The 23,340-nt window shown below is 41.3% G+C and overlaps 1 protein-coding gene across 1 annotated transcript in view; it reads left to right on the forward strand.

Annotated features, from left to right (window-relative positions):
* Positions 1-1,214: 1,214 nt before the first annotated feature.
* Positions 1,215-23,340, forward strand: part of AQR (aquarius intron-binding spliceosomal factor) — a 70,165-nt gene continuing 48,039 nt past the window's right edge. Inside the window, exons 1-11 of the mRNA XM_072864465.1 lie at positions 1,215-1,436; positions 2,312-2,368; positions 3,562-3,602; positions 4,602-4,637; positions 6,983-7,103; positions 8,824-8,964; positions 10,602-10,670; positions 11,170-11,270; positions 11,962-12,038; positions 13,345-13,409; positions 22,851-22,967. Coding sequence (XP_072720566.1) covers positions 1,353-1,436; positions 2,312-2,368; positions 3,562-3,602; positions 4,602-4,637; positions 6,983-7,103; positions 8,824-8,964; positions 10,602-10,670; positions 11,170-11,270; positions 11,962-12,038; positions 13,345-13,409; positions 22,851-22,967 — 909 coding nt within the window. The 5' untranslated portion in view covers positions 1,215-1,352. The remainder of the gene's footprint in view (positions 1,437-2,311; positions 2,369-3,561; positions 3,603-4,601; positions 4,638-6,982; positions 7,104-8,823; positions 8,965-10,601; positions 10,671-11,169; positions 11,271-11,961; positions 12,039-13,344; positions 13,410-22,850; positions 22,968-23,340) is intronic.

Below are 23,340 nucleotides of genomic sequence, written 5' to 3' on the forward strand. Positions count from 1 at the left end.
CTTAATTTCTGATTTTTACCACTATTTAAACATCAAACGGGGTACATTAGTTTAAACGTATTTTAATTGCTTTGCATTTGCATATTTTCATCAAATACAGATCTCTCTAGGGGCTCCAATCTCCAGACAAGACAGTGCCCAATCCTTGTTATTTACAGAATTTGTTATCGGTACTTTTGTAACTTTTTGATTTTACTAGCGTCTATACAGAAAACTTAGATTTTCTGGATCTTTTAAAGCACAGGCAGGCAGGAGGCATATTTATTTGAACGTAGCCATTGTCTGATCCTGTTCATGGTACTGTCATTACTTTTTCCATTCCCATTGCACATTCTAATTCAACTTCAAAAAGAATATTTAGTTTAACCTCTGCTTGAAGAAATGAAACGGAGATCACCTTGATATCAAAACAAAGGAGGTCATATTCAAACAGACTTCAGGGGTATCTGCCTGGAAGTTTAAAGTACTGAAGTGGCAGGTGCTGGATAATGAGCACAGAAACAAAGCACTGTAACTTCTCTAGGGAGTCCGTTAATTCCCTAGTTTACCAAACAGAATAAGTTAATTGCGAACCATTCTAAATCATTACCAAACTGCTGGCTTCTGTGTGTAATTCTTCCCTCTTGCTTCTGCCTCTCCTCCACAGGTTTCCCGCATTACAGGGACGTCTATCAGACAGAGCACAGAGCTGTGCTCGGATCTCGGTGGCGTTTGTTTGATGTTAATAAGAGGGGGTCTTTCCCACGTCAGATGGACAGAAACCGTTGCTCCAAATGACAAAGAGATAACAAAACAGAAGGAGTCACCCTAAGTGCACTTAGGGTGCACTTGAGTGCACTTTACAGAGCACTCGAAGGGCGAGGGCAGAAGCAAGCCGGTGGTTAACTGCCTCCCTCTTCTTCTATCACAGCTTTTCGGCTTTTACAGACTCCCGACCAGCTCGCTGAGGTGTTCCTTGCCAAGGGCGGGCGCGCTGCTGGCGGCGGCGGGCCTAGCAGGCGGCCCGCTACCGAGGCCGGCCGCGGGACAGGCCTTGCCAGCCACGCCCCAGGGCGGCCCGGGGACAAGGCGGGCGGCCCGGGGACAAGGCGGGCGCAGCGGGAGCGCCGCCGCCCCTGCTCGCCGGCAGCAGCGCCAGGGAGGGCGCGGCAGGTGGCGCAGCCGCCTCCCCGCCGCCGCTCTAGCGCTCGTCGCCCCGGAAGCGCTCCCCTCTCCGCTGCTCCTTGCGCGGAGGTTACTTCCGCTCGGCCTCTGCTGCGGGCGGCGGTGCTTGGGGCCCGGCCCGGGCTGAGAGCGGCGGGGGGAGCGCGGCGCTGCCCGGCCTGTACGAGGCGGCTTGGGCCCGCGTCACCATGGCGGCGCCGGCGTCCTCGGCCCCGCCGAAGAAGATCGTGGCGCCCACCGTGTCGCAGATCAACGCGGAGTACGTGACCCAGGTAGGGCCGGCGGGGAGCGGCCCCTGGGGGGTCTCCGGGCCGCCTGTCCCGCGGCCGGAGCCAGGTGCTGGAAAGGCCCTTCCGGCAGCGACGGCGCCTCGGTGTTTCGACAGCCTTTGCAGTCCGTGGGTGTTAGGGAAGGGGTCTTGTTTTGTCGCAAGTGAGGAGAGATCTAACGCCTGTGTTACACGTGAAAGAGTGTATGCCCCCGGCGTTTCCAGGCTGGAGACGTTTGCAAGAGCAGCCCTACAAAATAAATCAGTTTCGTTGCAATACGCGGAAAGTTGCTGACAGTTTCTTGTAGCTGAGCGTTTTAAGTGGTTTTATACAAGTGTTCTTTTTTTTGTGCTGGAAGTGCTGCTTTCCTTTCTCTTCTACAGCAGAAAGAAGTTTGGCTAAAGTTGATTAGGAAGCTCTTGCCACCATAGCTCACGAGTTTTGGTGCAGTGATGGCTACAGCAAATAGCCTTAAAATATCAGACCTTTGTATGTAGCCTTTAGCTCTTTGTGAAATCCCTGAATGGGAGTGTAGTCACTTGCAATCTGGGGTTTGCAGTGCCAGAAAGATCATGGTAATTTTTTTTTTGCTAGAAGTAACTTAAGGAAAAAAATGTTTATTATATAGCAGTCTGCGCATCTGAAAATTTTACAGAGAATCGCATCTCTGTTGGAAAAGGTTTAGGCATAAAACTTTAAATGGTTGAAAAACATTGTTGTTGGAAAATGTAATCTTGTTACCTGTAGTTACCATAAGCTGAAATTAAGTAAGATATTAGTGAAATAAAGTTTGGGGATAGGATGTGTTACTGAGTTATTGTATCACTACAACTGAAAATGTATATATTTAACATTTTTTTTATTTTCTCCCCATACAGCTAGCAAATAAATACTGGGCTCCACATGTGAAGAAAAAGTTGTCTTTTGATTCAAAGGTAAATACTTCTACTGGAATTGTGTTGGGGTGTAAAAGAATGAGGATCAACCCTTTTCTGATGTGCCAACCTCCAACAGTGCTTATTTTATATAAGAGTATAGGAGACTGCTTGGAAGGTCAACAGTTCCTTAACACACTGTAATTATAAATTGTTATGTATTTGTAGTTTATAAAGGTAGGCACTGTTAGGAAAGTGTGCTGTAGCAGTGCAGTTCTCTTGTATGCTATTTGTTCAGTTTATTTGGGCCCAGAACTTGCATGCAAGTGAAAGATTTTTGGGCATCTCCTTTGAGGTTAAAAGATGTTTGAGGAGGGGCTACTCGTAGAAATCAAAGAAGGACGAAAGATGCAGGTATTACTGAATTGTATACTTCTTTCTAAAAGCTTCTTCAGAGAGTTTTGAGCAGACACCTTTAGTACTGTGCTGGTGGATATGTGTGTTTTGAATGTTTAAAATTTGGCCTGATGTGTTTGGTTTTGTGCTCGTTTTCTGTAGCGCAGGGTTCTTAAATGTTAGGTTTCTTTCCCTTGTGGCTACTCAGCTAAATTTCCCTTTCCAGCCTCAGTTTACTCGCTCTCTTTGTAGTATTAGTGATAGTATTTGTCTGTGATTGTTAGAACTAGGACGTACATGAGCAGCTGAGTTGCATCTTTGTGTCATGTGATGTCAAAGTGTGCCTATTGCAACAGATAGTGCAGATTCTTTCATTTCTGTTGGAAAATCTAGGTAAAAGTGTCTGGATTGGGTCATATATCAGTTAAAAGAAACAGTGACAACAGATGACTGAGTTGATGCAGACTCAGCTCTTGAAGACTGTTCTTTAAATTCAACCATAAGCCAAAGATTAACAATAAAAAGGTTTGCATATCTGTTTGACTTTTATAGAAAAAATCTCGGTGAGATGTAGGTTATTCCTTCAGAATAACTTGAATGAAGGTCTCGTCAGTTCTCTGTCATTGGGTGCTTTCTCCTAAGTTGATCACTTTCTTTGTGAGAATGTATGTCTAGGAAGCTTTTGGGCTCTTCAGAGCCGAGACATAATTTTTATGACATTTTTGATCAAATAGCAGTAAGCAGAGACTAACTAATTCAGAGTAACTTTGAGTGCATAAGATATCTTAATGCATTTTTAATCACTGTATGAAGTATATAAAATTCTTAACTCTTTTTTGAAATATTCTTTCACATAGGTTATTGAAGATGTATATACAAAAGAAATTGTCAGGTCAAAGTAAGTACGCTAGTCACTTTCACTTATAGACAAGCATTCCAATGTTATCTGTATTGAACTGTTTTCTAATGTTTCACAGAATATATTAAAATGCATTAACATGTTGAAAGCAGATGGAAATGGCTTGAGGGCATTTGAGTCATTTAATCGTTATGGTATTTCAAAGTCTGAATGTGGCAAAAAGAAAGTTTATGAGCTCATAATCCTTAAATGTGATGGTTGGACATAATACTGTTTGGTTCCTTGATCTGGTAGTCTGTTGTGTTGTTTGTTGTTTTGTTGTGATGGTTATAGAAGGCTGGTCCCGTCTTTTGTCACTAAGGTACGTAAGGAATAAAAATCAGTTGAGGAGTGTGGTGCCTCTAGCTTTTTGCTCTTTCCCTAATTATCATTACCAGGTTTATAAAAGGCAAGTCTCATTTCAGTGAATTGTAATGTTAGATGGGGGAGGCAAAGAATTCAAGATAAACTGCATTCTACAACTGTGTGTACAGAAGAGTTGTAACCGTAGCTGCAGCTCTTCAGGGGAAGACTGAGCTGTGGAGAGAATTCTGCTTTTGATTCCTTTATGAAAGTAATCTAAGAATTGTCATACAGGATCAGAGCAAGCTTCAATTTCCAGTCACTAAGAAGAGAGACCATTACGAATGGATTAAATATATAGTCATAGTTTTCCAGAAGACACTGTCAGCTTCTAGCAGTTTATGTCTTCAAGGCTGTTGGAAGCAGTGTCTTCATATTTAAAAGATCTAGATGGATTTTTTTAATGTGAATTTGATTGCTCAGTGAACCTGCATGAACTTTAGCTTCCATAGGATTACAGCAGTTGCTTCTGCATTCAAGTGGTTGCTCTTGCGTGGAAATGGAGGGGCAGAAATAATTCCTAGATGTTTCTATAGGTTTTGTTATATAAGGGAAAATACAGCCATTTTCCATGCAGCTAAGATGTTTATGGGAGGCTTTCTTTCCTGTGTTAACTGATTACTTTTTCCTTTTTAGGTTTGCTATTAGAAAGATAATGCTTCTTGAATTCAGGTAAGCTAATTGGAGTGAAATTTGAAGTTATTTTTTTGTAGGAACCCCTAAAGATGAGAAGCAAATGCAGGGCAGTAAGTCAGTTTGAAGGTAGTATACTCATTTGTTCCTGCTTATGAAAGTTTTGAATTGCGTACCTAGGAAAATTAAGTGAGGAGAGCTTAATTTGAGGAGGAAATAATTTCATAAGTACAAGTAACATATGAGAGTATCTTGTTTTACAATTCTGAATTTCTAGTGTAAATGAAGCACTGAAGAAGAGAGTGTGAATGAGAGAGGTGAAAAACTTGGGTCTGTTATTTGGAATGTGTCATTAAGCCTTAAATCAGAACTCACCAAAGTCAGAGGAAGTTTTTGGATTAACTCTCTTACTGCGGGGGTAAAAATGAATTGTGCTGAAGCAGCATCACTAACACTTTCTTCACTTGAAAAGAAATGGAAATCTGTTTAGAACATTCTTACAGGTACTTCAGACTTCCTGGAAGAACTTATAAAGCATGTGTAAAATGATGTAAAATAAATATTTGCAGTATTTACATATTTAGAAACACAATATTTAATGTTCTGTTTGGCTCTATTTTATCTCTCAAATCTTATGAGCAGATAGAATGAGGTGGTTTTTGGTTGAATCAGATTCTTTGTTTGAAAAGGCTGAAATATATAAGTAGTACTGCTAACTAGAAAAGTAGGACAAACTTCCCTTTGTTTTCCGCTTCTTTATTAGAAAAGGCAGAAGAGAAAATGTAAGCTACGGTTTGGGGTTTGACACTAACAAATGGCATGCTGGTAGCATGACTTCTGGAATTTGTATGCCAGCAATACCATGGAGTTAGAGGTTTTTAGCCTTTCTGTGAACATTTTTAATGTTACCAGCCTGTAATGTAACTTCAGTACTTTCTGGTGTATAGCCCCATCTACTGCCATTTGTCCTGTCAGTCATTTTCTCTTTTTTCTTCCCCACCTCCCCATCCGTCTGTGAAACTCTCCTGTCTTCACACACATGAGATTTTCCTATCCTTCATTCTTGCTCACATATGTTTATCCTCACTTGGAGGCATAATAGTATTTTTACTAAAACATTGAAGTTTATTGGAATTCCCGGGTGAAACAAAGTATGGAGTTCTGTGGATTTTGTGGGGGTTTTCCCCCTCCTGTTGGCAGATCCAAGCTCTTGGGAAGCAGCATGTATTTCATTTTGTATATGCCTATGAAGTTATCTCAGCTATATCTGAAGCTATGCATTCTGGCAGATCTCCCAACAAGCAGAAGTCCCTGTCTGACCATTACCGAGCCTTTTGCTCCTGGTTACATACAGCTTCTCACTGCCTTTTTTCCCCACCATCTCTGGTACTCATCTTATGTGAAATTATTGAAGTAGCTTACTGTAAGACATCAGAAAAGTAATCTGTGGAAAAAAGTAAATAGGTAAAACTGAGTTGGCTCATGAGGGGCCAAATGAATGTTAAAGCTAACATTAAGAGAAAGGAATGAATGAGCAGCTTGTTTAGGAAGAAACAAGACTTTCCACTTTCTGGAGGCAGTTGTTAAAGGAGCACAAGGTACAAGTGCACTGTTGAATATGATGGATTTGGGGATTGCCGCCTCAGGAGTAACTATCCTGTGTAGTTTCAAGAGGAAGTTAAAGGAGGGAGACAGTTGTTTGTCCAAATAGCCTCTCATCTCTAAGATCTAATTTGAAGTGTCTTTTATGAGAAATGCACTGTATTAATGAAGAAGAAATGCTCATTGCTGGGAAGCTGCTATTTTCCAGTGTTCAGGAATTTTTTTTCACCTTCTTGAAAACACCTAATCACTCCCCTAATATTCAACGCTTTTAGTCGCACTGTAATGTAATATTTTTATTGCCTTTATATGATCGCAAGCATAAAATGTCTCTAGATGATTCCTGATTTTTTTTATTAAAAAGGGTATTTAATAATATAAATACTGTTAGACAGTAGTTGTCCTTTGCATCTTATGCTAGGAAATACTGCATGTGACATTCTTCAGACAAATGAAGTTGTTTTTTTTTCTCTTTTTGGAAAATCAACATGAATTCATGTTCTGACTTTTTATTGAGCTGTGGCTACTTGTTACATTTGGAAGCCCTCTGATGAATGTGTCGTCCTGATAAGAAACTCATCTGTCTCTTGTAGCAGTTACCGAGTCTAACAAGTTTTGCTGCAGTGACCTGGATGAGAGAAACTTCAGTAACTAATCACAAACTATAAAGATGGCTTTAAGGAGAAGGAAGGAAAAAACCCCTGTGGATAACTGCTCTTTCAAATGAGTGACAGATTATGTGGGTGGCGGCAACTAATGAAATATTCTTTGTCTCTTCACAGCCAGTACCTTGAAAATTATCTATGGATGAATTATTCTCCAGAGGTGTCCAGTAAGGCATATTTAATGTCAATCTGCTGTATGGTGAATGAGAAGTTCAGAGAGAATGTCCCTGCGTGGGAGGTAACCAATTTCAATTACAGCTGGAATTGACTTTGATCTATAAGTTGCAGCTTTTTGTGGTGTGCTCACTTATACTGACAGAAGGTAGCAAAGCTTGTAGTGTTAAAAGTAAATGGTATCAGCTGGAATGTCTGATATGGTGTTTTAAAGTGTATGTTCTTTTTGGAGAAAGCAAATGGACAGGTGAAAAATCACCTGATTCCTTCTGGTGCATGAGTCCTTTGTTCTGCTGTGTGATCATAGAATCATAAAATAGTTTGGATTGGAAGGGACCTTTAAAGGTCATCTAGTCCAACCCCCCTGCAATGAGCAGGGACATCTTCAACTAGAGCAGGTTGCTCAGAGCCCCGTCCAACCTGACCTTCAGTGTTTCCAGGGATGGGGCATCTACCACCTCTCTGGGCAACCTGTGCCAGTGTTTCACCACCCTCATTGTAAAAAATGTCTTCCTTACATCTAGTCTGAATCTACCCTCTTTTAGTTTAAAACCATTACCCCTTATCCTGTCACTATGGGCCTTGGTAAAAAGTCTGTCCCCGTCTTTCTTATAAGCCCCCTTTAAGTACTGAAAGGCTGCAATAAGGTCTCCCTGGAGCCTTCTCTTCTCCAGGCTGAACAACCCCAACTCTCAGCCTTTCTTCATGTGCCTTTACATCATCATCATCATTTGCTTTTTGGACACTTGACAAAAGTCTGGCATTTGCAGAGAAGTTATTGCTCTGATATTGAAAGAAAAAAGGATTTTTATACCTGTGGATATAAGAAGGCACCACTGGAAGTCTAACATTTTATCCAATAGTGTCTTGCTTAAAACCTGTGAATATGGTTTTGTAGCTTTCTTGCGTGAAACTTTATACTAAGATAATCTCTTATTCTGCTTCTATGTGTACTGTTTTTTGTAATAATAGGTTCAGAAATAATTTAGTGTTTCTACAGACAGTCCAGTTCTCACAGGCCATCTCAACTACATGAGCCTAGTTAGAAATTCTGTGCAAGCATTGTTTCAGAAGGACACTTACTCCAATAATAGTGCCATTATTTCAGTGCTGGCAAAGCACAAAGAATTAATAACTTGTGCATATGATGTCTGTGCCTTTTCTCGTTCTGGTGTAGGTACTAGAAGCAAAATGACAGGTGCATGTTACTTTCCAAGCAGCTTAGTTAAATCTGTTATTTGGTATGTGTCTGCCCTTGTAAAGAAACTGTTTTATCTCCACAGTTATTTGGTTTATCTTTTTCTGGCTGACATAGCTGAATGGGAGTTCCACAACTGTAATTACTCTCTTGTGGTTTTTATCTGCTCACTTTTTGCAGATCACTAAACAGCTGCCATAGTTTTCGCCAAAATCTACCAATTCTCTTCTAACTTATGTCATTCCGCATTAATTCTGTGCAATCACCAGTTGAGCATTCCCACAGCACAATCCACTCCACCTGTGATGCTTCTTCAGTTTGTCCTATACATCACCTATGACAGACCACGTAGAAGGCAGTAATCCCACTAAGAGCACTCCCATAGTGTGAGGATCCTTGGTCCAGGAGGATATAATTAGTCTGTTTTGTTTGTGTTGCCTGGTCAGAATAAATGAAAAAGAGAAAAACTAATCCTTCCTTTTATAGATTAAAATGGATTTAGAGAACTTAAGCAATGTTATGTGAATGAAGATTTAAATTATTTGTATCAACCTGACTCAAAATCAACTTCCTCTTCTATTTCTAGACATTCAAAAAAAAGCCAGAACACTTTCCCTTCTTTTTCAAATGCATATTGGAAGCATCGCTGGTTGAAAATGACAGTGAATACTCCCTGCATGAACAGACAGTACTGCTGCTTTTCCTTGATCACTGCTTCAATAGTTTGGTATGTTAAAAGTAACTAATAATTCCAGTGTGTTTATGCTGTTCTGTGTTAATAGGAGTTTAGTTTGAGCAATTTCTTCTTATGAGACAGATGAAGCAAAATTCCCATTTAAGGAAGAAGATGGTACCAGAGGGCTTTTTTCCCCTCTTTTTGACTCTTGCTTTATCTCTCTCATCACAATTTCTTTTCTCTGACACAAGGTCATAAAAGAGACTTGAAATTGGAGGATTGGCACTTATTGCAATTTAAAGGAATATATCCGGACTTACATTTAAAATAGTGCTTAAAGTATATGTATTTATATTTGAAAAGGTGCTTTACACTTAAAAGCAGATTACTTACTACTGTGCTCTTTTTAGTTTGGCTGGGAAATTGCACAAAATTATTTCCATTAACTATTGGGAAAGACAGTAATTTTTTCACTTTTGAAACCAGATTTAGGTAGTATTCTATCTGCGCTTCTCTTGAGTTAGTTTTAAGAAAGCATTGGACCGAGTTGTATTCTCAATCTATAGTAAAAACACAGTTATTGATCCTAATTAGCAAGTGTGGAGAATAATTTACAATTATCTGTTATATAAAACAGTAGTCTGTTACCTCTCTTGCTACTGGGCTTTTTCTTTTCTTATATTGCACACAGGATGTATCAGTCAAAATCAGGGTCTGCACGAGTAAAGAACAAAATCATGTCTCGCAGACAAAATAATTTAGAAAGTGTATGATTTGATTTTGGAATTAGGAATGATTATGGGAGCCAGTAATCATCCTGAACCTTATGTGGATAGTTTATTGAGGTAGTATTTTTCTGTAGTGGCCATGCAACAGATCTTAATTTTAAAGGAGGGTTTGATAGTGACTGTATGGAATCCTGCTTGCAGAGCATGTTTCTCATATAACGTGATATGGAAGCCAGTAAAAAAGTGGTTGTAAAAGCATACTGCTATTAGAAGCTGCACTTCTTTGTCAAATGCAAAACAGGATAGTGACAGTAGTGTTTTAAACAAGGAGCACTGAAGCGTGAAGTTTCAGAATGCTGAGAATAGAGTATTTGTCTGTGAAGACATATTTAAGATGTTAATGGAAGTTTTTCAATAGTTTAGGAAAGAAAGAAAACTTTGTGGATCCGGATCACAGGCAGAGTTGGAGAGAGAACATTTGAAACAACAGTTGAAGTGAAATGAATTATAGAGAAAATTATTATTTCAGATAATGGGAAGAGTGTAGATGAAGTGGGAAAAACTTGATAAATGAAGGGCTTCAGGAAAGAAATAGAGTAAAAACAAATAGAGAAAGCATAGTAAGAAAATTCAGTTCAAGAATGAGAAATGACTGAAGAAGGAACATCAGTTCTCATCAGCTTCTATGCTAAAAAAAGTTATATGGATGGGCCCCCACTGAAGTATTAAGAACTGACAGAATCTGTGAAAAGAACCTAAAAAGTCAAAAGTCATCAGCAGTTTTAAGTATTACTGGGTAGGGCTATTGTGCAGTTTCCTGTAAGGAGATTGTGAAATCTAATACAACAACATATATATTTTTGTCGGATGGTAACATACATTGATGTATTTTGTAAGACAGGCACATCAGAAAACGTAAGAATTTTAAAAAAACATTTTCTGTCTCTGACTTTCTAACAGGAAGTGGATTTGATCAGAGGTCAGGTGCAGCAGCTCATTTCCTTACCAATGTGGATGGCTCTACAACCTGTAAGCATAACACTGTAAACTGGCAAAGCAATCTTCTAGGCATTATCCAAGTCCTGAAAAGTCAATTTTTATGGAATACTGTTATGGAAGCCTAACATTTAAAGCTGCCTGCATTGCTATGGAATTATATTTTTGTGTGCTTGGTAAAATTCGCTTTATTGTTTGTTGCAAATTTCCATGTAATTGTAATTATTAATTAATTATGTAATTTTTCATAAAACTGAGCTTTGTTGCTTATAGCTTCTTCAAGCTATAATTTGTAGACAAGGCCATGAGATCACAGGGACTGGGGAATGGAGCTGACATCTAGCCATGGCTGGACTCTCCTAGCAGTATTACATTCTTGTTTTACAGTGATACTTACTGAGATTAGTCTGAGACAGATATTTATTTCAGTTTGTTATATGTTTTTTCTTTTTTAATAAGAAGACTGGATTGTATTTTTATCTCTCGTGAAAACAAGGATTCTTGGTGACTGAATAACATTTTAACATTTCAGAAACGGCTGGAACAAGAGCTGAAAAAGACACCAAAACTAAGAAAATTCTGGAATCTAATTAAGAAAAATGATGAGAAAATGGATGAGGAGGCAAGAATGCAGTACGTTACAGAAACTTTTTTTCCTGTTAAATCCAAAGCTGTTAATGCATTCATTGTGTTTCAGCTAAAATAAATTGTTTCAATAAAAAATGCATTTTTTTTTTTCAAAAAGACTGTGAAGATGGCAAATAAGGATTGATCATATGTGGTCTCCTGGAAACTATTTTGTTTTCCAGTAGATTTTATGCAACATACTGTTATAGAACTCTGATATTTTATTTGATCAGTGAATTTGTGATGCCAAATCTTAGAGCTATATGATGAAAGCCATAAGAGAATATTCGTGTAGTTACTTGTATTTTTTCATGACCTTTAGCAAATGTTGAGCTCTTAAGCAAATACCTTATGCAAGTGTTTGAATAAATTTGTGTGTATCTCACCAAAGTTGAATGTTCCAATACTTTTGTGTTGCAATGTGGTAAGGTGTAGGTGGTGACATACTTCTCCTCTTTGACTCAGTAGAAGCATGGGTTGGTAATCAGTTCTGTGCCTAAAAATGTAGGCTCTGCTAATCTGTCTGCTTGAGTGCAGAGAGAAAAGTTATCATCTAAACAGTTTAGGTGTGTTTCAAAGCAACCTGCTACCATTATATAAATTTTAAAGCAGCTAACTTTGTATAAGTGAAAGATACGATGTACTTCTAGTCTGCATTCAAGGAATATTAATGCTTTTCTCATATATCTGATTTTAGAGCATATCGGGAGAGAAGATTTCTTTCACAGCTCATTCAGAAATTCATTTCTGTGCTAAAATCAATACCTGTCTCAGGTAACTGTGGTTCTTATGTTACTTTGTTACCTGGTAATCTGTCTTAAATTATTTTCTGTTGCTGAAGCAATTACTCCTTAGGATACCAACCTTAGGATACCAACTACTCCTTAGGATACCAACTCCTTAAGGTCTCCAACCTCAGGTTGGTATCCTATCTAGATGGTGTTTTAGTGAAATCCATGCCTGTCTGCATGGATTTCATGTCAAAATTAGTATTCAAATCTGTATATGCTTTAAAAATGAAATAGCAGAAAGCTACTTTAAACCTCTTCTCCTGTTCAGTATGGACTTAATAAAATATTTCTGGGTACTGATATTCTTTATTGTGTGCTTACAGCCTTCTTACAGCATTAAAGCATTTCATACATACTTAGGTGCCTTGTTAAACAGGTGGCATAAATGCATATCATAAGGCTCTATTCTGTCAGTACTGTTCATTTATGGTAAGAACAAAAGCCTAAGTGAAGTGAAATTCTCTAAGATTTGACTGCTCTTGATTTATAAGTCATTGTGACAGGCAAAATTATATGCTTGCCTGATTTAGAAAGGAAAAGTGTTTGTACAGGAAGGTGTTAGCCTTTTGACAAAAAAGGCTTATTATACTCTAAGTACAGCACAATTTGGCTGAAAACACTTCCCGGAGTTCTGCTTTTGCTCTTAAACTCTTAGCAAACTTCAGCTCTTAACTGAGCTGTAAGGGGAAATTCTGTGTATTGTGGCTTCCTCAGAAAGGATACCTCTCCCCTCTGTTTTCCCAATTATGCAAGACCTGTTTTAGGAAGATTTACATTAACAGTTCTTTGGACACTTTAGGAAGTAGACATTAATTAAAGCAGACTTAGTGTTGTGTTTTGACATGATTCTAAAGGCTCTTTAGTAGTCACCACTGAGTACCTTTGAATACTGTCAAGGCTTTTTGCACACACCTTGACTGCAGATTTTAAATGGGTATTTTCGAGTACCCGGAGTTAAAAGTTCTTAAGAAGCTTAGCAGGCCGTTGGTATCTTGTGGAAGTGTGCATTTTTGTATGTCACATTGGTTGGTTTTTTTCAGATTGGATAAAATCACTCCTGAAACTCTGGTTACATTATTTTCTTACATCCAAAAATTTTCTGGTTTGCAATGAAAGAAAGGATTGTTTCAGAAAAAGAGAAGAATGTGCTAGATAACTTTTCAATCTTGTTAAAAACTAATACTGGTATATTAGTAGCATTTGCTACACCTTTAAAAAATAGTTCAAGTACAAATATACTGTGGTGTGGATCAATTGCAGAAAAAAAATATTTTTTTTTTTCTATCTAGGTCCTATTTCTATGGACAAAGTTCATTATTGTGAGAGATTCATTGAACTCATGCTGGATCTTGAGGTAAGTTACTAAATTGTTTCAACCTGTTTCCAGGTGTACTTTTCTAGGTTTTAAATGTGTAAAGTCATTATTATAGTCTTACTCCAATTAGCAGGTGGCTATGTCACAGTTGTGCATTTGGTTGCTTAGTAGTGGTTTTCCATCTGTGTCCTGGTTTTGGCTGGGATGGAGTTAATTTTCTTCCTAGTAGCTGGTATAGTGCTGTGTTTTGGATTTAGTATGAGAGTAATGTTGATAACACGCTGATGTTTTAGTTAGTGCTGAGCAGTGCTTACACAGAGTCAAGGTCTTTTCCTGCTCCTCACCCCCCCCCCCCCCCCCACCAGCGAGTAGGCTGGGTGTGCACAAGAAATTGGGAGGGGCCACGGCTGGGACAGCTGACCCCAACTGACCAAAGGGATGTTCCATGCCATATGACTCAGTATGCTCAGCATATAAACTAGGGGAAGAGCTGACTGGGGGTCTGCTGCTTGGGAACTGGCTGGACATCGGTCAGCAGGTGGTGAGCAACTGCGTTGTGCATCACTTTTGTATATTCTTTTATCATCATTACTATTGTTTTCCCTTTCTTTTCTGTCCTGTCAATTTCTTTTAAATTGTCTTTATCTCAACCCATGAGCGTGGGGGGGGTATTTTTGGTGGTGTGTTTTGGGTTTTTTTTGTTTTTTTTTTTTTCTCCTTCTCTCCCCCATCCCACTGGGGGGGGGGAGTGAGCAAACAGCTGTGTGGTGTTTAGCTGCCTGCTGGGTTAAACAACAACAGTCTTTTTGGTGCCCAACATGGGGCTCGAAGGGTTGAGATAATCACAGGTCTGACCAGAGCATGTTAAAACAAATTTGTTATAAGCATTCGCTATTAGGTTAATAGTTGCTGGTTGCAACATTGATTAATTTGCTCTTGGAGTTGTGCTTGTTCTCAGAGTTGTGTTATGTAACACCTTACTTGCTGTATATGTTCCCTGTTGTGCTGTTTATCACCTCTGGGGGCTGGATTAAGGTTATCATTTTGCTGTACTGTGTAACATTGGTTTACAATATGATAAAATTACAAGTGAAGAGACTAATCTGGTATTTGTACTCAACATTGCTGTCATCTCCATACTTCGGGAACCATCTCTCAGCAGCTATTAATAATTACATTCTTTGCCTCTTCTCCTCAGAGAGCAAATTTATGGGGAAGACAAGAGGGGACACTTTCCCCTGCTCCTTCACCTTCCCCTTCTCCTCCAGGCTAGTTACAATAGCTCTTGAGGATTTTGAATATCCTTGGGATCTTCAAACTAGCACGTTCCTATTGCTATTTCTCCTGAATGCGTTTCAGGTCTTGTTTAAGGTTAAACAACTATTTAAGAATACCACCCAGAGATCTGCCCTGAGGCTGGACAGTTATGAGTGGCAGGGTATGTGGGATAGTATGGGCAAGTATCTAGGATCGTGGGTACCTCCAGTGGTTTGGAACTTCACCCCTGAACAAGTGCAGAATCCTGAAAAACTGGTAAAATATTTGGAAAAAGTATACTGTCACCCTGGCAAGTCCAGAGAAATGCAAATCACTGCAATGTGCTGGGGCCTGGCCCATGCCTACCGAGACCTGTTCAACACTATTCACTACCCTCAAGGGGAAGAGAAGGTCTCTGGGTCTGACGACAAAACAACAGGCACTGTGGCTACTCCAACTCTGGCGGCAGGCACTGCAGCTGAACCAGAGAACCAACTCATGCTGGTATCGGTTGCCCCTATACACAAGAAAAAATGTTGGAAGCGAAAGTCAGCTCCTTCAGTAAGGGAGAAACTCTTCCTCTACTAAGGGAAGAAGTGGATGAGGCAGGCCATTCCAAAGCAGGGGCATCATGAGAACAGGAGGAGGAAGAGGCAGAATGCATAAATGGGGTGGTAACGACCTGATCCCTATCCCTGAGTGAGCTGTGAGATATGCAAAAAGATTTCAGCCATTGTCCAGGCGAGCACATTGTTTCCTGGCTGCTCTGATGCTGGGATAACAGGGCCAGTAGCCTGGAATTGGAGGGTAGGGAAGCCAAGCAGCTGGGATCCCTTTCTAGGGAAGGGGGCATCGACAAAGCAATTGGAAAAGGGGCACAAGCCCTCAGCCTCTGGAGGCGACTCCTGTCAGCTATGAAGGAACAGTATCCTTTCAAGGAAGATGTTATATGTCACCCAGGCAAGTGGACCACCATGGAGAAAGGTATCCAGTACCTGAGGGAATTAGCCGTGCTGGAGGTGGTTTATGGTGACCTCAACAATGAGCAGTTACCGAAAGATTCAGATGAAGCCAAGTGCACACGACCCACGTGGCAGAAGTTTGTACAGAGCGCACCATCGTCATTTGCCAACTCATTGGCAGTAATGACCTGGAAAGCTGGAGAAGGACAAATGGTAGATGAATTGGCTGGCCAACTCCATCAATACGAAGAAAGTCTATCGTCCTCCCTACAGGCCTGTGTCTTGACGGTGGATAAACTGTCCCAGGAGGTCCAGCAACTCAAAGCGGGTATGTCATACTCCCCACCTGTATGGACCAGTATCTCAGCCATTAGGAGTCAGCGTTCCTCTGCTCAAGAGAGAGGATATAGTGGATACACACCATGGGCCACCCTGTGGTTTTACCTGTGTGACCATGGAGAGGACATGAGGAAGTGGGATGGAAAACCTACCTCAGCCCTAGAGGCGCGGGTATGTGAGTTGCAAGGAAAAACAATCACCAAAGGGAGTTCTTCCAGGAAAATTGCTGCTCCAATTTCCAGTGGGCAGTGCCCCAGACAGAGTAGAAGGCCTGATCTTACTCCTGATTTTAATGAAGGAACTCCTGACTCGTATGTACCAGAAATGGGTAATGAATATTATGACCAGGACTAGAGGACCCCTGCCTCCAGCCAGGTGGAGGAAAGGGACAGCTGAGTTTACTGGACTGTGTGGATTTGATGGCCTGGCACATCAGACCCACAGGAGTATAAGGCTCTAGTAGACACCGGTGCACACTGTACCCTAATGCCATCAAGCTATAAAGGGGCAGAACCCCTCTGTATTTCTGGGGTGACAGGGGGATCCCAACAGCTAACTGTATTGGAGGCTGAAGTGAGCCTAAGTGGGAATGAGTGGCAAAAGCCCCCCATTGTGACTGGCCCAGAGGCTCCATGCATCCTTGGCTTAGACTGCCTCAGGAGAGGGTATTTCAAGGACCCAAAAGGGTACCGGTGGGCTTTTGGCATAGCTGCCTTGGAGACGGAGGAAATTAAACAGCTGTCTACCTTGCCCGGTCTCTCAGGGGACCCTTCTGTTGTGGGGTTGCTGAGGGTCGAAGAAGAACAGGTGCCCATTGCTACCACAACAGTGCACTGGCGGCAATATCGTACCAACCGAGACTCCCTGATTCCCATCCATAAGCTGATTTGTTGACTGAAGAGCCAAGGAGTGATCAGTAAGACTTGTTCACCTTTTACCAGTCCTATATGGCGAGTGCAAAAGTCTAATGGTGAGTGGAGACTAACAGTAGACTATTGTGGCCTGAACAAAGTCATGCTGCTGCTGAATGCTGACGTGCTGGACATGCTAGAACTTCAATAGAACTGGAGTCAAAAGGCAGCCAAGCGCTATGTCACAAGTGAAAAACACATTAGCATTTTTCTCATTCCTTTTGGCAGTGGAGTGCAGGCCACAGTTTGCTTTCACTTGGAGGGGCGTTCAGTACACCTGGAATCGATCACCCCGGGGTGGAAACACAGCCCTACCATTTGCCATGGACTGATCCAGACTGCACTGGAACACGGTGAAGCTCCAGAACATCTGCAATACATTGATGACATCATCATGTGGGGCAATACAGCAGAAGTTTTTGAGAAAGGGAATAGTCCAAATCCTTCTGAAGGCTGGTTTTGCCGTGAAACAAAGTGAGGTCAAGGGACCTGCACAGGAGATCCAGTTTTTAAGGAATAAAATGGCAAGATGGACATCATCAGATCCCAAGGGATGTGATTAACAGAATAACAGCCATGTCTCCACCAGCTAGCAAAAAGGAAACACAAGCTTCCTTAGGCGTTGTGGGTTTTTGGAGAATGCATATTCCAAATTACAGTCTGATCATAAGCCCTCTCTATCAAGTGTCCTGGAAGAAGAACGATTTCAAATGGGGCCCTGAGTAACGACAAGCCTTTGAACAAATTAAACGGGAGAGTTCATGCAGTAGCCCTTGGGCCAGTCTGGGCAGGACAAGATGTGAAAAATGTGCTCTACACCACAGCCAGGGAGAATGGCCCTACCTGGAGCCTCTGGCAGAAAGTACCAGGGGAGACTCGAGGTTGACCCTTAGGGCTTTGGAGTCGGGGATACAGAGGATCTGAGGCCTGCTATAGTCCAACTGAAAAAGAGATATTAGCAGTATATGAAGGGGTTCGAGCTGCTTTGGAAGTGGTTGGTACTGAAGCACAGCTCCTCCTGGCACCCCGACTGCCACTGCTGGGCTGGATGTTCAAAGGGAGGGTCCCCTTTACACATCATGCAACAGGTGCTACGTGGAGTGAGTGGGTTGCACTGATCACACAACAGCATTGAATAGGAAACCCCAATCACCCAGGAATCTTGGAATTAATTATGGACTCTCCAGAAGGCAAAGGTTTTGGAATATCGCCAGAGGAGGAGGTGACGTGTTCTGGAGAGGCTCCACAGTATAATAAACTACCAGAAAATGAGAGGCAATATGCCCTGGTCACTGATGGGTCTTGTCATCTTCTGGGAAAGCATCGGAGGTGGAAAGCTGCTGTATGGAGTCCTATACGACAAGTTGTAGAAACGGCTGAAGGAGGCAGTGAATCAAGCCAATTTGCAGAAGTAAAGGCCATCCAGTTGGCTTTAGACATTGCTGAACGAGAAAAGTGGCCAGTGCCCTCTCTCTATAGTGACTCATGGATGGTGGCAAATGCCCCATGGGGTGGTTGCAGCAATGGAAGCAGAACAATTGGCAGTGCAGAGGCAAACCCCTCTGGGCTGCCGCGTTGTGGCAAAATATTGCTGCCCGGGTAGAGAACCTGGCTGTAAAAGTATGTCACGTAGATGCATGAGCATGAGTACCCAAGAGTCAGGCTACTGAAGACCATCAAAACAACCAGTAGGTGGATCAAGCTGCTAAGATGGAAGTGGCTCAGGTGGATCTGGACTGGCAACATAAGGGTGAATTATTTATAGCTTGGCGGGCCCATGACACCTCAGGCCATCAAGGAAGAGATGCAACACATAAATGGGCTCGTGATTGAGGGGTGGACTTGACCATGGACACTACTGCACAGGTTATCCATGAATGTGAGACGTGCTGCCGTCAAGCAAACCAAGTGGTTAAAGCCTCTGTGGTATGGAGGGCGATGGCTGAAGTATAAATATGGGGAGGCGTGGCAGATTGATTATATCACACTCCCACAAACCAGCCAAGGCAAGCGCTATGTGCTCACCATGGTGGAAGCAACCACTGGATGGCTGGGAACATATCCCGTGCCCCATGCCACTGCCCAGAACACTATCCTGGGTCTTGAAATGCAAGTCCTATGGCCACATGGCACCCCAGAGAGAACTGAGTCAGAGAAGGGGACTCATTTCTGAAGCAACCTCATAGACACCTGGGCCAAAGAGCATGGCATCGCCTGGGTGTATCACATCCCCTATCACGCACCAGCCTCTGGGAAAATCAAACAATACAATGGACTGTTAAAGACTACACTGAGAGCAATGGGTGCTGGGACATTTAAACATTGGCATATGCATTTAGCAAAGGCCACCTGGTTAGTCAGCACTAGGGGATCTGCCAATCGAGCTGGCCCTGCCCAATTAAAACTTTTATGTACTGTAGAAGGGGATAAAGTCCCTGGAGTGCACATAAAAAACATGCTGGGGAAGACAGTCTGGGTTACTGCTGCCTCAGGCAAAGGCAAACCCATCTGTGGGATTACTTTTGCTCAAGGACCTGGGTGCACTTGGTGGGTAATGCAAAAGGATGGGGAAGTTCAATGTGTACCTCAAGGGGATTTGATTTGGGGTGAGAATAGCCAATGATTTGAATTGTATGGTGTTGATTCCTGTATAATACTGCATGTCATCACTTTTATGGTTGCTATATGCCATACCAACGGTATTTCAGTAAGAATCACCCAGATTAATGAAGAATGAACTTTGATGAAACCAAACAAAGTGCAGCAGTGATGGAACCTGAAGTGACTTCAGCATGCAACAATGCAACACCACACACCATCTCTCCTGCCCTGAAAGTCTGTTATGCCAGATGGAGCCCAAAGTCATGGACTAAATGAACTCAACGGACATTTTAGAGGGATGGCCCATAGACCAAGGGAATGATATCTGTGTGTATATATCAAAAGACAGGAAAAGTGGTAGTGATTAATTGGAATGTATTGGAAAGGGTAGGACCTGGGCATGATGTAGATGGTGTAGAATAAGGGGTAGATACTGTCCTGGTTTCAGCTGGGATAGAGTTAATTTTCTTCCTAGTAGCTGGTATAGTGCTGTGTTTTGGATTTAGTATGAGAGTAATGTTGATAACACGCTGATGTTTTAGTTAGTGCTGAGCAGTGCTTACACAGAGTCAAGGTCTTTTCCTGCTCCTCACCCCCCCCCCCCCCCACCAGCGAGTAGGCTGGGTGTGCACAAGAAATTGGGAGGGGCCACGGCTGGGACAGCTGACCCCAACTGACCAAAGGGATGTTCCATGCCATATGACTCAGTATGCTCAGCATATAAACTAGGGGAAGAGCTGACTGGGGGTCTGCTGCTTGGGAACTGGCTGGACATTGGTCAGCAGGTGGTGAGCAACTGCGTTGTGCATCACTTTTGTATATTCTTTTATCATCATTACTATTATTTTCCCTTTCTTTTCTGTCCTATTAAATTGTCTTTATCTCAACCCATGAGTTTTACCTTTTTTCCTCTTCCTCTTCCTCTCCCCCATCCCACTGGGGGGGGGGGAGTGAGTGAACAGCTGTGTGGTGTTTAGCTGCCTGCTGGGTTAAACAACAGCAGTCTGTACATAAGAGGTTGTAGCAGTGCATCCATATTGGGAACTGACTAGCAATATTTATAAACCAGATGAACTGTTAGAGGAAGCTAGGATCCTAAATTGCTCAGTGAAGAAGACTTTGTTAATTCAAGTAGTGGTAATAATTCTGGCAATTGATGAAAATGTGTGACACTTTAATCCGCTAGGAATAACCCAGAAGTATTCTTCCCAATGCATAATAGGTCACTTAAAGTATCCTTTGAGTTGTAGTGGTGTCATGGTTTAACCCCAGCCGGCAACTAAGCACTACACAGCCGCTCGCTCACTCCTCCGTGCTGGGATGGGAGAGAGAATCAGAAGAGTAAAAGTGAGAAAACTCATGGGTTGAGATAAAAACAGTTTAATAGGGAAAGCAAAAAAAGGAATTCATTCACTACATCCCATCGGCAGGCAGGTTCAGCCATCTCCAAGAAAGCAGGGCTCCATCACGTGTAACGGTTACTTGGGAAGACAAATGCTGTCACTCTAAACATGCCCCCCTTCCTCCTTCCCCAGCTTTATATAGTGAGCATGACATTATGTGGTATGGAATATCCCTGTGGTCAGCTGGGGTCAGCTGTCCCAGCTGTGTCCCCTCCCAGCTTCTTGTGCACCCCCAGCCTCCTTGCTGGTGGGGTGGGGTGAGGAGCAGAAAAGGCCTTGACTCTCTGTAAGCACTGCTCAGCAGTAACGAAATCATCCCTGTATTGTCAACACTGTTTCCAGCAGAAACCCAAAACATAGCCCCATACTAGCTACTATGAAGAAAATTAACTCTACCCCAGGCAAAACCAGCACAAGGGTATAATTCCAGAAAGCATCATTAGTTCTGAAATGCGAAGTGTTTCTATTTGACTAGAATTCATTATTTAGAAGTAACAGTTCTGGTGATCTAGGTTTGTTACAGAATAATAGGAGGCCAAGCGACGTTTTGTGAATTTGTCAGCAGGTACTGAGAAAGTGGGAGAATTTCAAGCTTTACAGTACCAGAATTAAAAATAAAATATGTTAATTTACAATTTCTCATGTGAGTATCAATTTATTTAAAATAACGTCAGGTTTAGAAGACATTCTGAAATAAGAGTTTTCTGAAACAGCAAGCACAGGGAACTTTAAATGGATTGATCTTGAACTCATACAAGCTAACTGTCCTCTGCTAAATCACTTAAGTAGCCTGTGCTTGTAGTTGCAATAGAATGAATTCTTTAAATTAGAGCTTGTTGTCTTATGGATATAATATATTCTCATAAGAGAAATTATGTATTTGAAGTTAAACTTAAGTCTGGCTGTTAGCCAGAATGCTTGGAGGCAGTACATTTAATGTTGGTTCTTGCTAGGTATTACAGGAAGGTTAGAATTCAGACAGTTTATGAAGCCTGTTTAAATGACTGGAACAAGCAAATTAGAAATTAGCTGTAAATCCAAGTCTTTTTGCCTCGGTAGCACGGACTGTGTTAATGGGCTCTTTTAACCTATGTTGAGGCCTTTTTCAGAATATTTGTTTTATATTACAGTATATAGACTGCCATCAAAACTCAGTGATTTGATAGTTTGAAAGGAATGACTCCATGGAAAGTTCTTACGGTTTTCTGAGTATATTTTTTGTAATTATTGTGCAGGGCAATTAACACTTTCTACTACAGATTCTTTTATTTTCTTTGTCTTAGTTCAAAACACTGTGTCGATGCCTTTTGGCTTTCTAAATTCAGTCTGTAGATTCCATTGACTCATTTTTCTCTTGAATTGTTGAGGTGTACTACTGTATGCTGCTGAACAGTTGCTACATATAGCAGCTTAAGCTATTTACATTGAGAAGAAATGATCTCTGTTTTGTTTACAAAAAGTTTTTATAGGTTTTTAATTAGATTTGAAAAATACTCAAATTAGGTCTAAGAATTTTACAAAGAATAGAAGATACCGTACCATATTTAGAAGAAACACAGTTTGCAGTCTTGAGAAAGATGAGCTTAAAACTAATGAAATGAGTATAGAAAACAAACATTTAAAACAATGTTGCAGCAGTTTGACATATCTTTTGTAGCACACAGTCATTATGTAGATGCTTACTAGTAGAACAATTGCTTTACTTAATTTACTTTTATTATTGGCAGGGTGCAATCTCACTAATGGCAAGTTTGTGCTGTGCTGCCAGTCCTATAAAAGACTGTGTTCATAGCACAGCCTACCTGCATAAAAGCAGTATCTGGGCATACATAAATGCTGCTTTAGTATGAGAACCTCTGTTAGGGTATTAGATACGTAAATAACTGTGCAGCGATCTATCTTGATATGCCTTCTTATGGAAAATTATGGAAATGGAAAATTACGAGAAACCAGGATTTCTTACATTTTGAAGAATTGCTTGTACTAATGTGAGGTTGTTTACTACAGGCTTTGCTTCCCACACGGCGCTGGTTTAATACAGTGTTGGATGACTCCCATCTTGTCGTTCACTGTTACTTGTCCAGTCTTGCTAAAAGAGAGAAGGAGGGTCATCTCTTTTGCCAGGTGAGATACATAGTTGTTGGAAATAACTTTTTCATTTTGATGCAGCTCTGAATACTGCAATTGTTTTGTTTTATATTTGTTTGTTAAGACAGGTTTTTCTGATGGATGCAAACTACATGTTTATTTAAATCCTTCAGACAGTAGTTCTTTCTTACCTGTACCTATGTGTGTGACTGCTCTTACATTTCTGGCTCTGTTTTTGAACAGTTCTTAAAAGTACAACCTAGAAAACAGTGCAGCTTCTGGCATGCTTTACCCCATGTATAGCAAAATTTGTCACCAATGCGTTCTTCTGTGCTTCTTTTTGACCTCGGACTGTTCTACAGTGCAGGTGTTTTTCACTACTGTCCTTCAGTTTACTCAGTCATAGACA

Source organism: Ciconia boyciana, chromosome 6 (genome assembly GCF_034638445.1).
Source record: "Ciconia boyciana chromosome 6, ASM3463844v1, whole genome shotgun sequence".
Lineage (NCBI taxonomy): Eukaryota > Metazoa > Chordata > Aves > Ciconiiformes > Ciconiidae > Ciconia > Ciconia boyciana.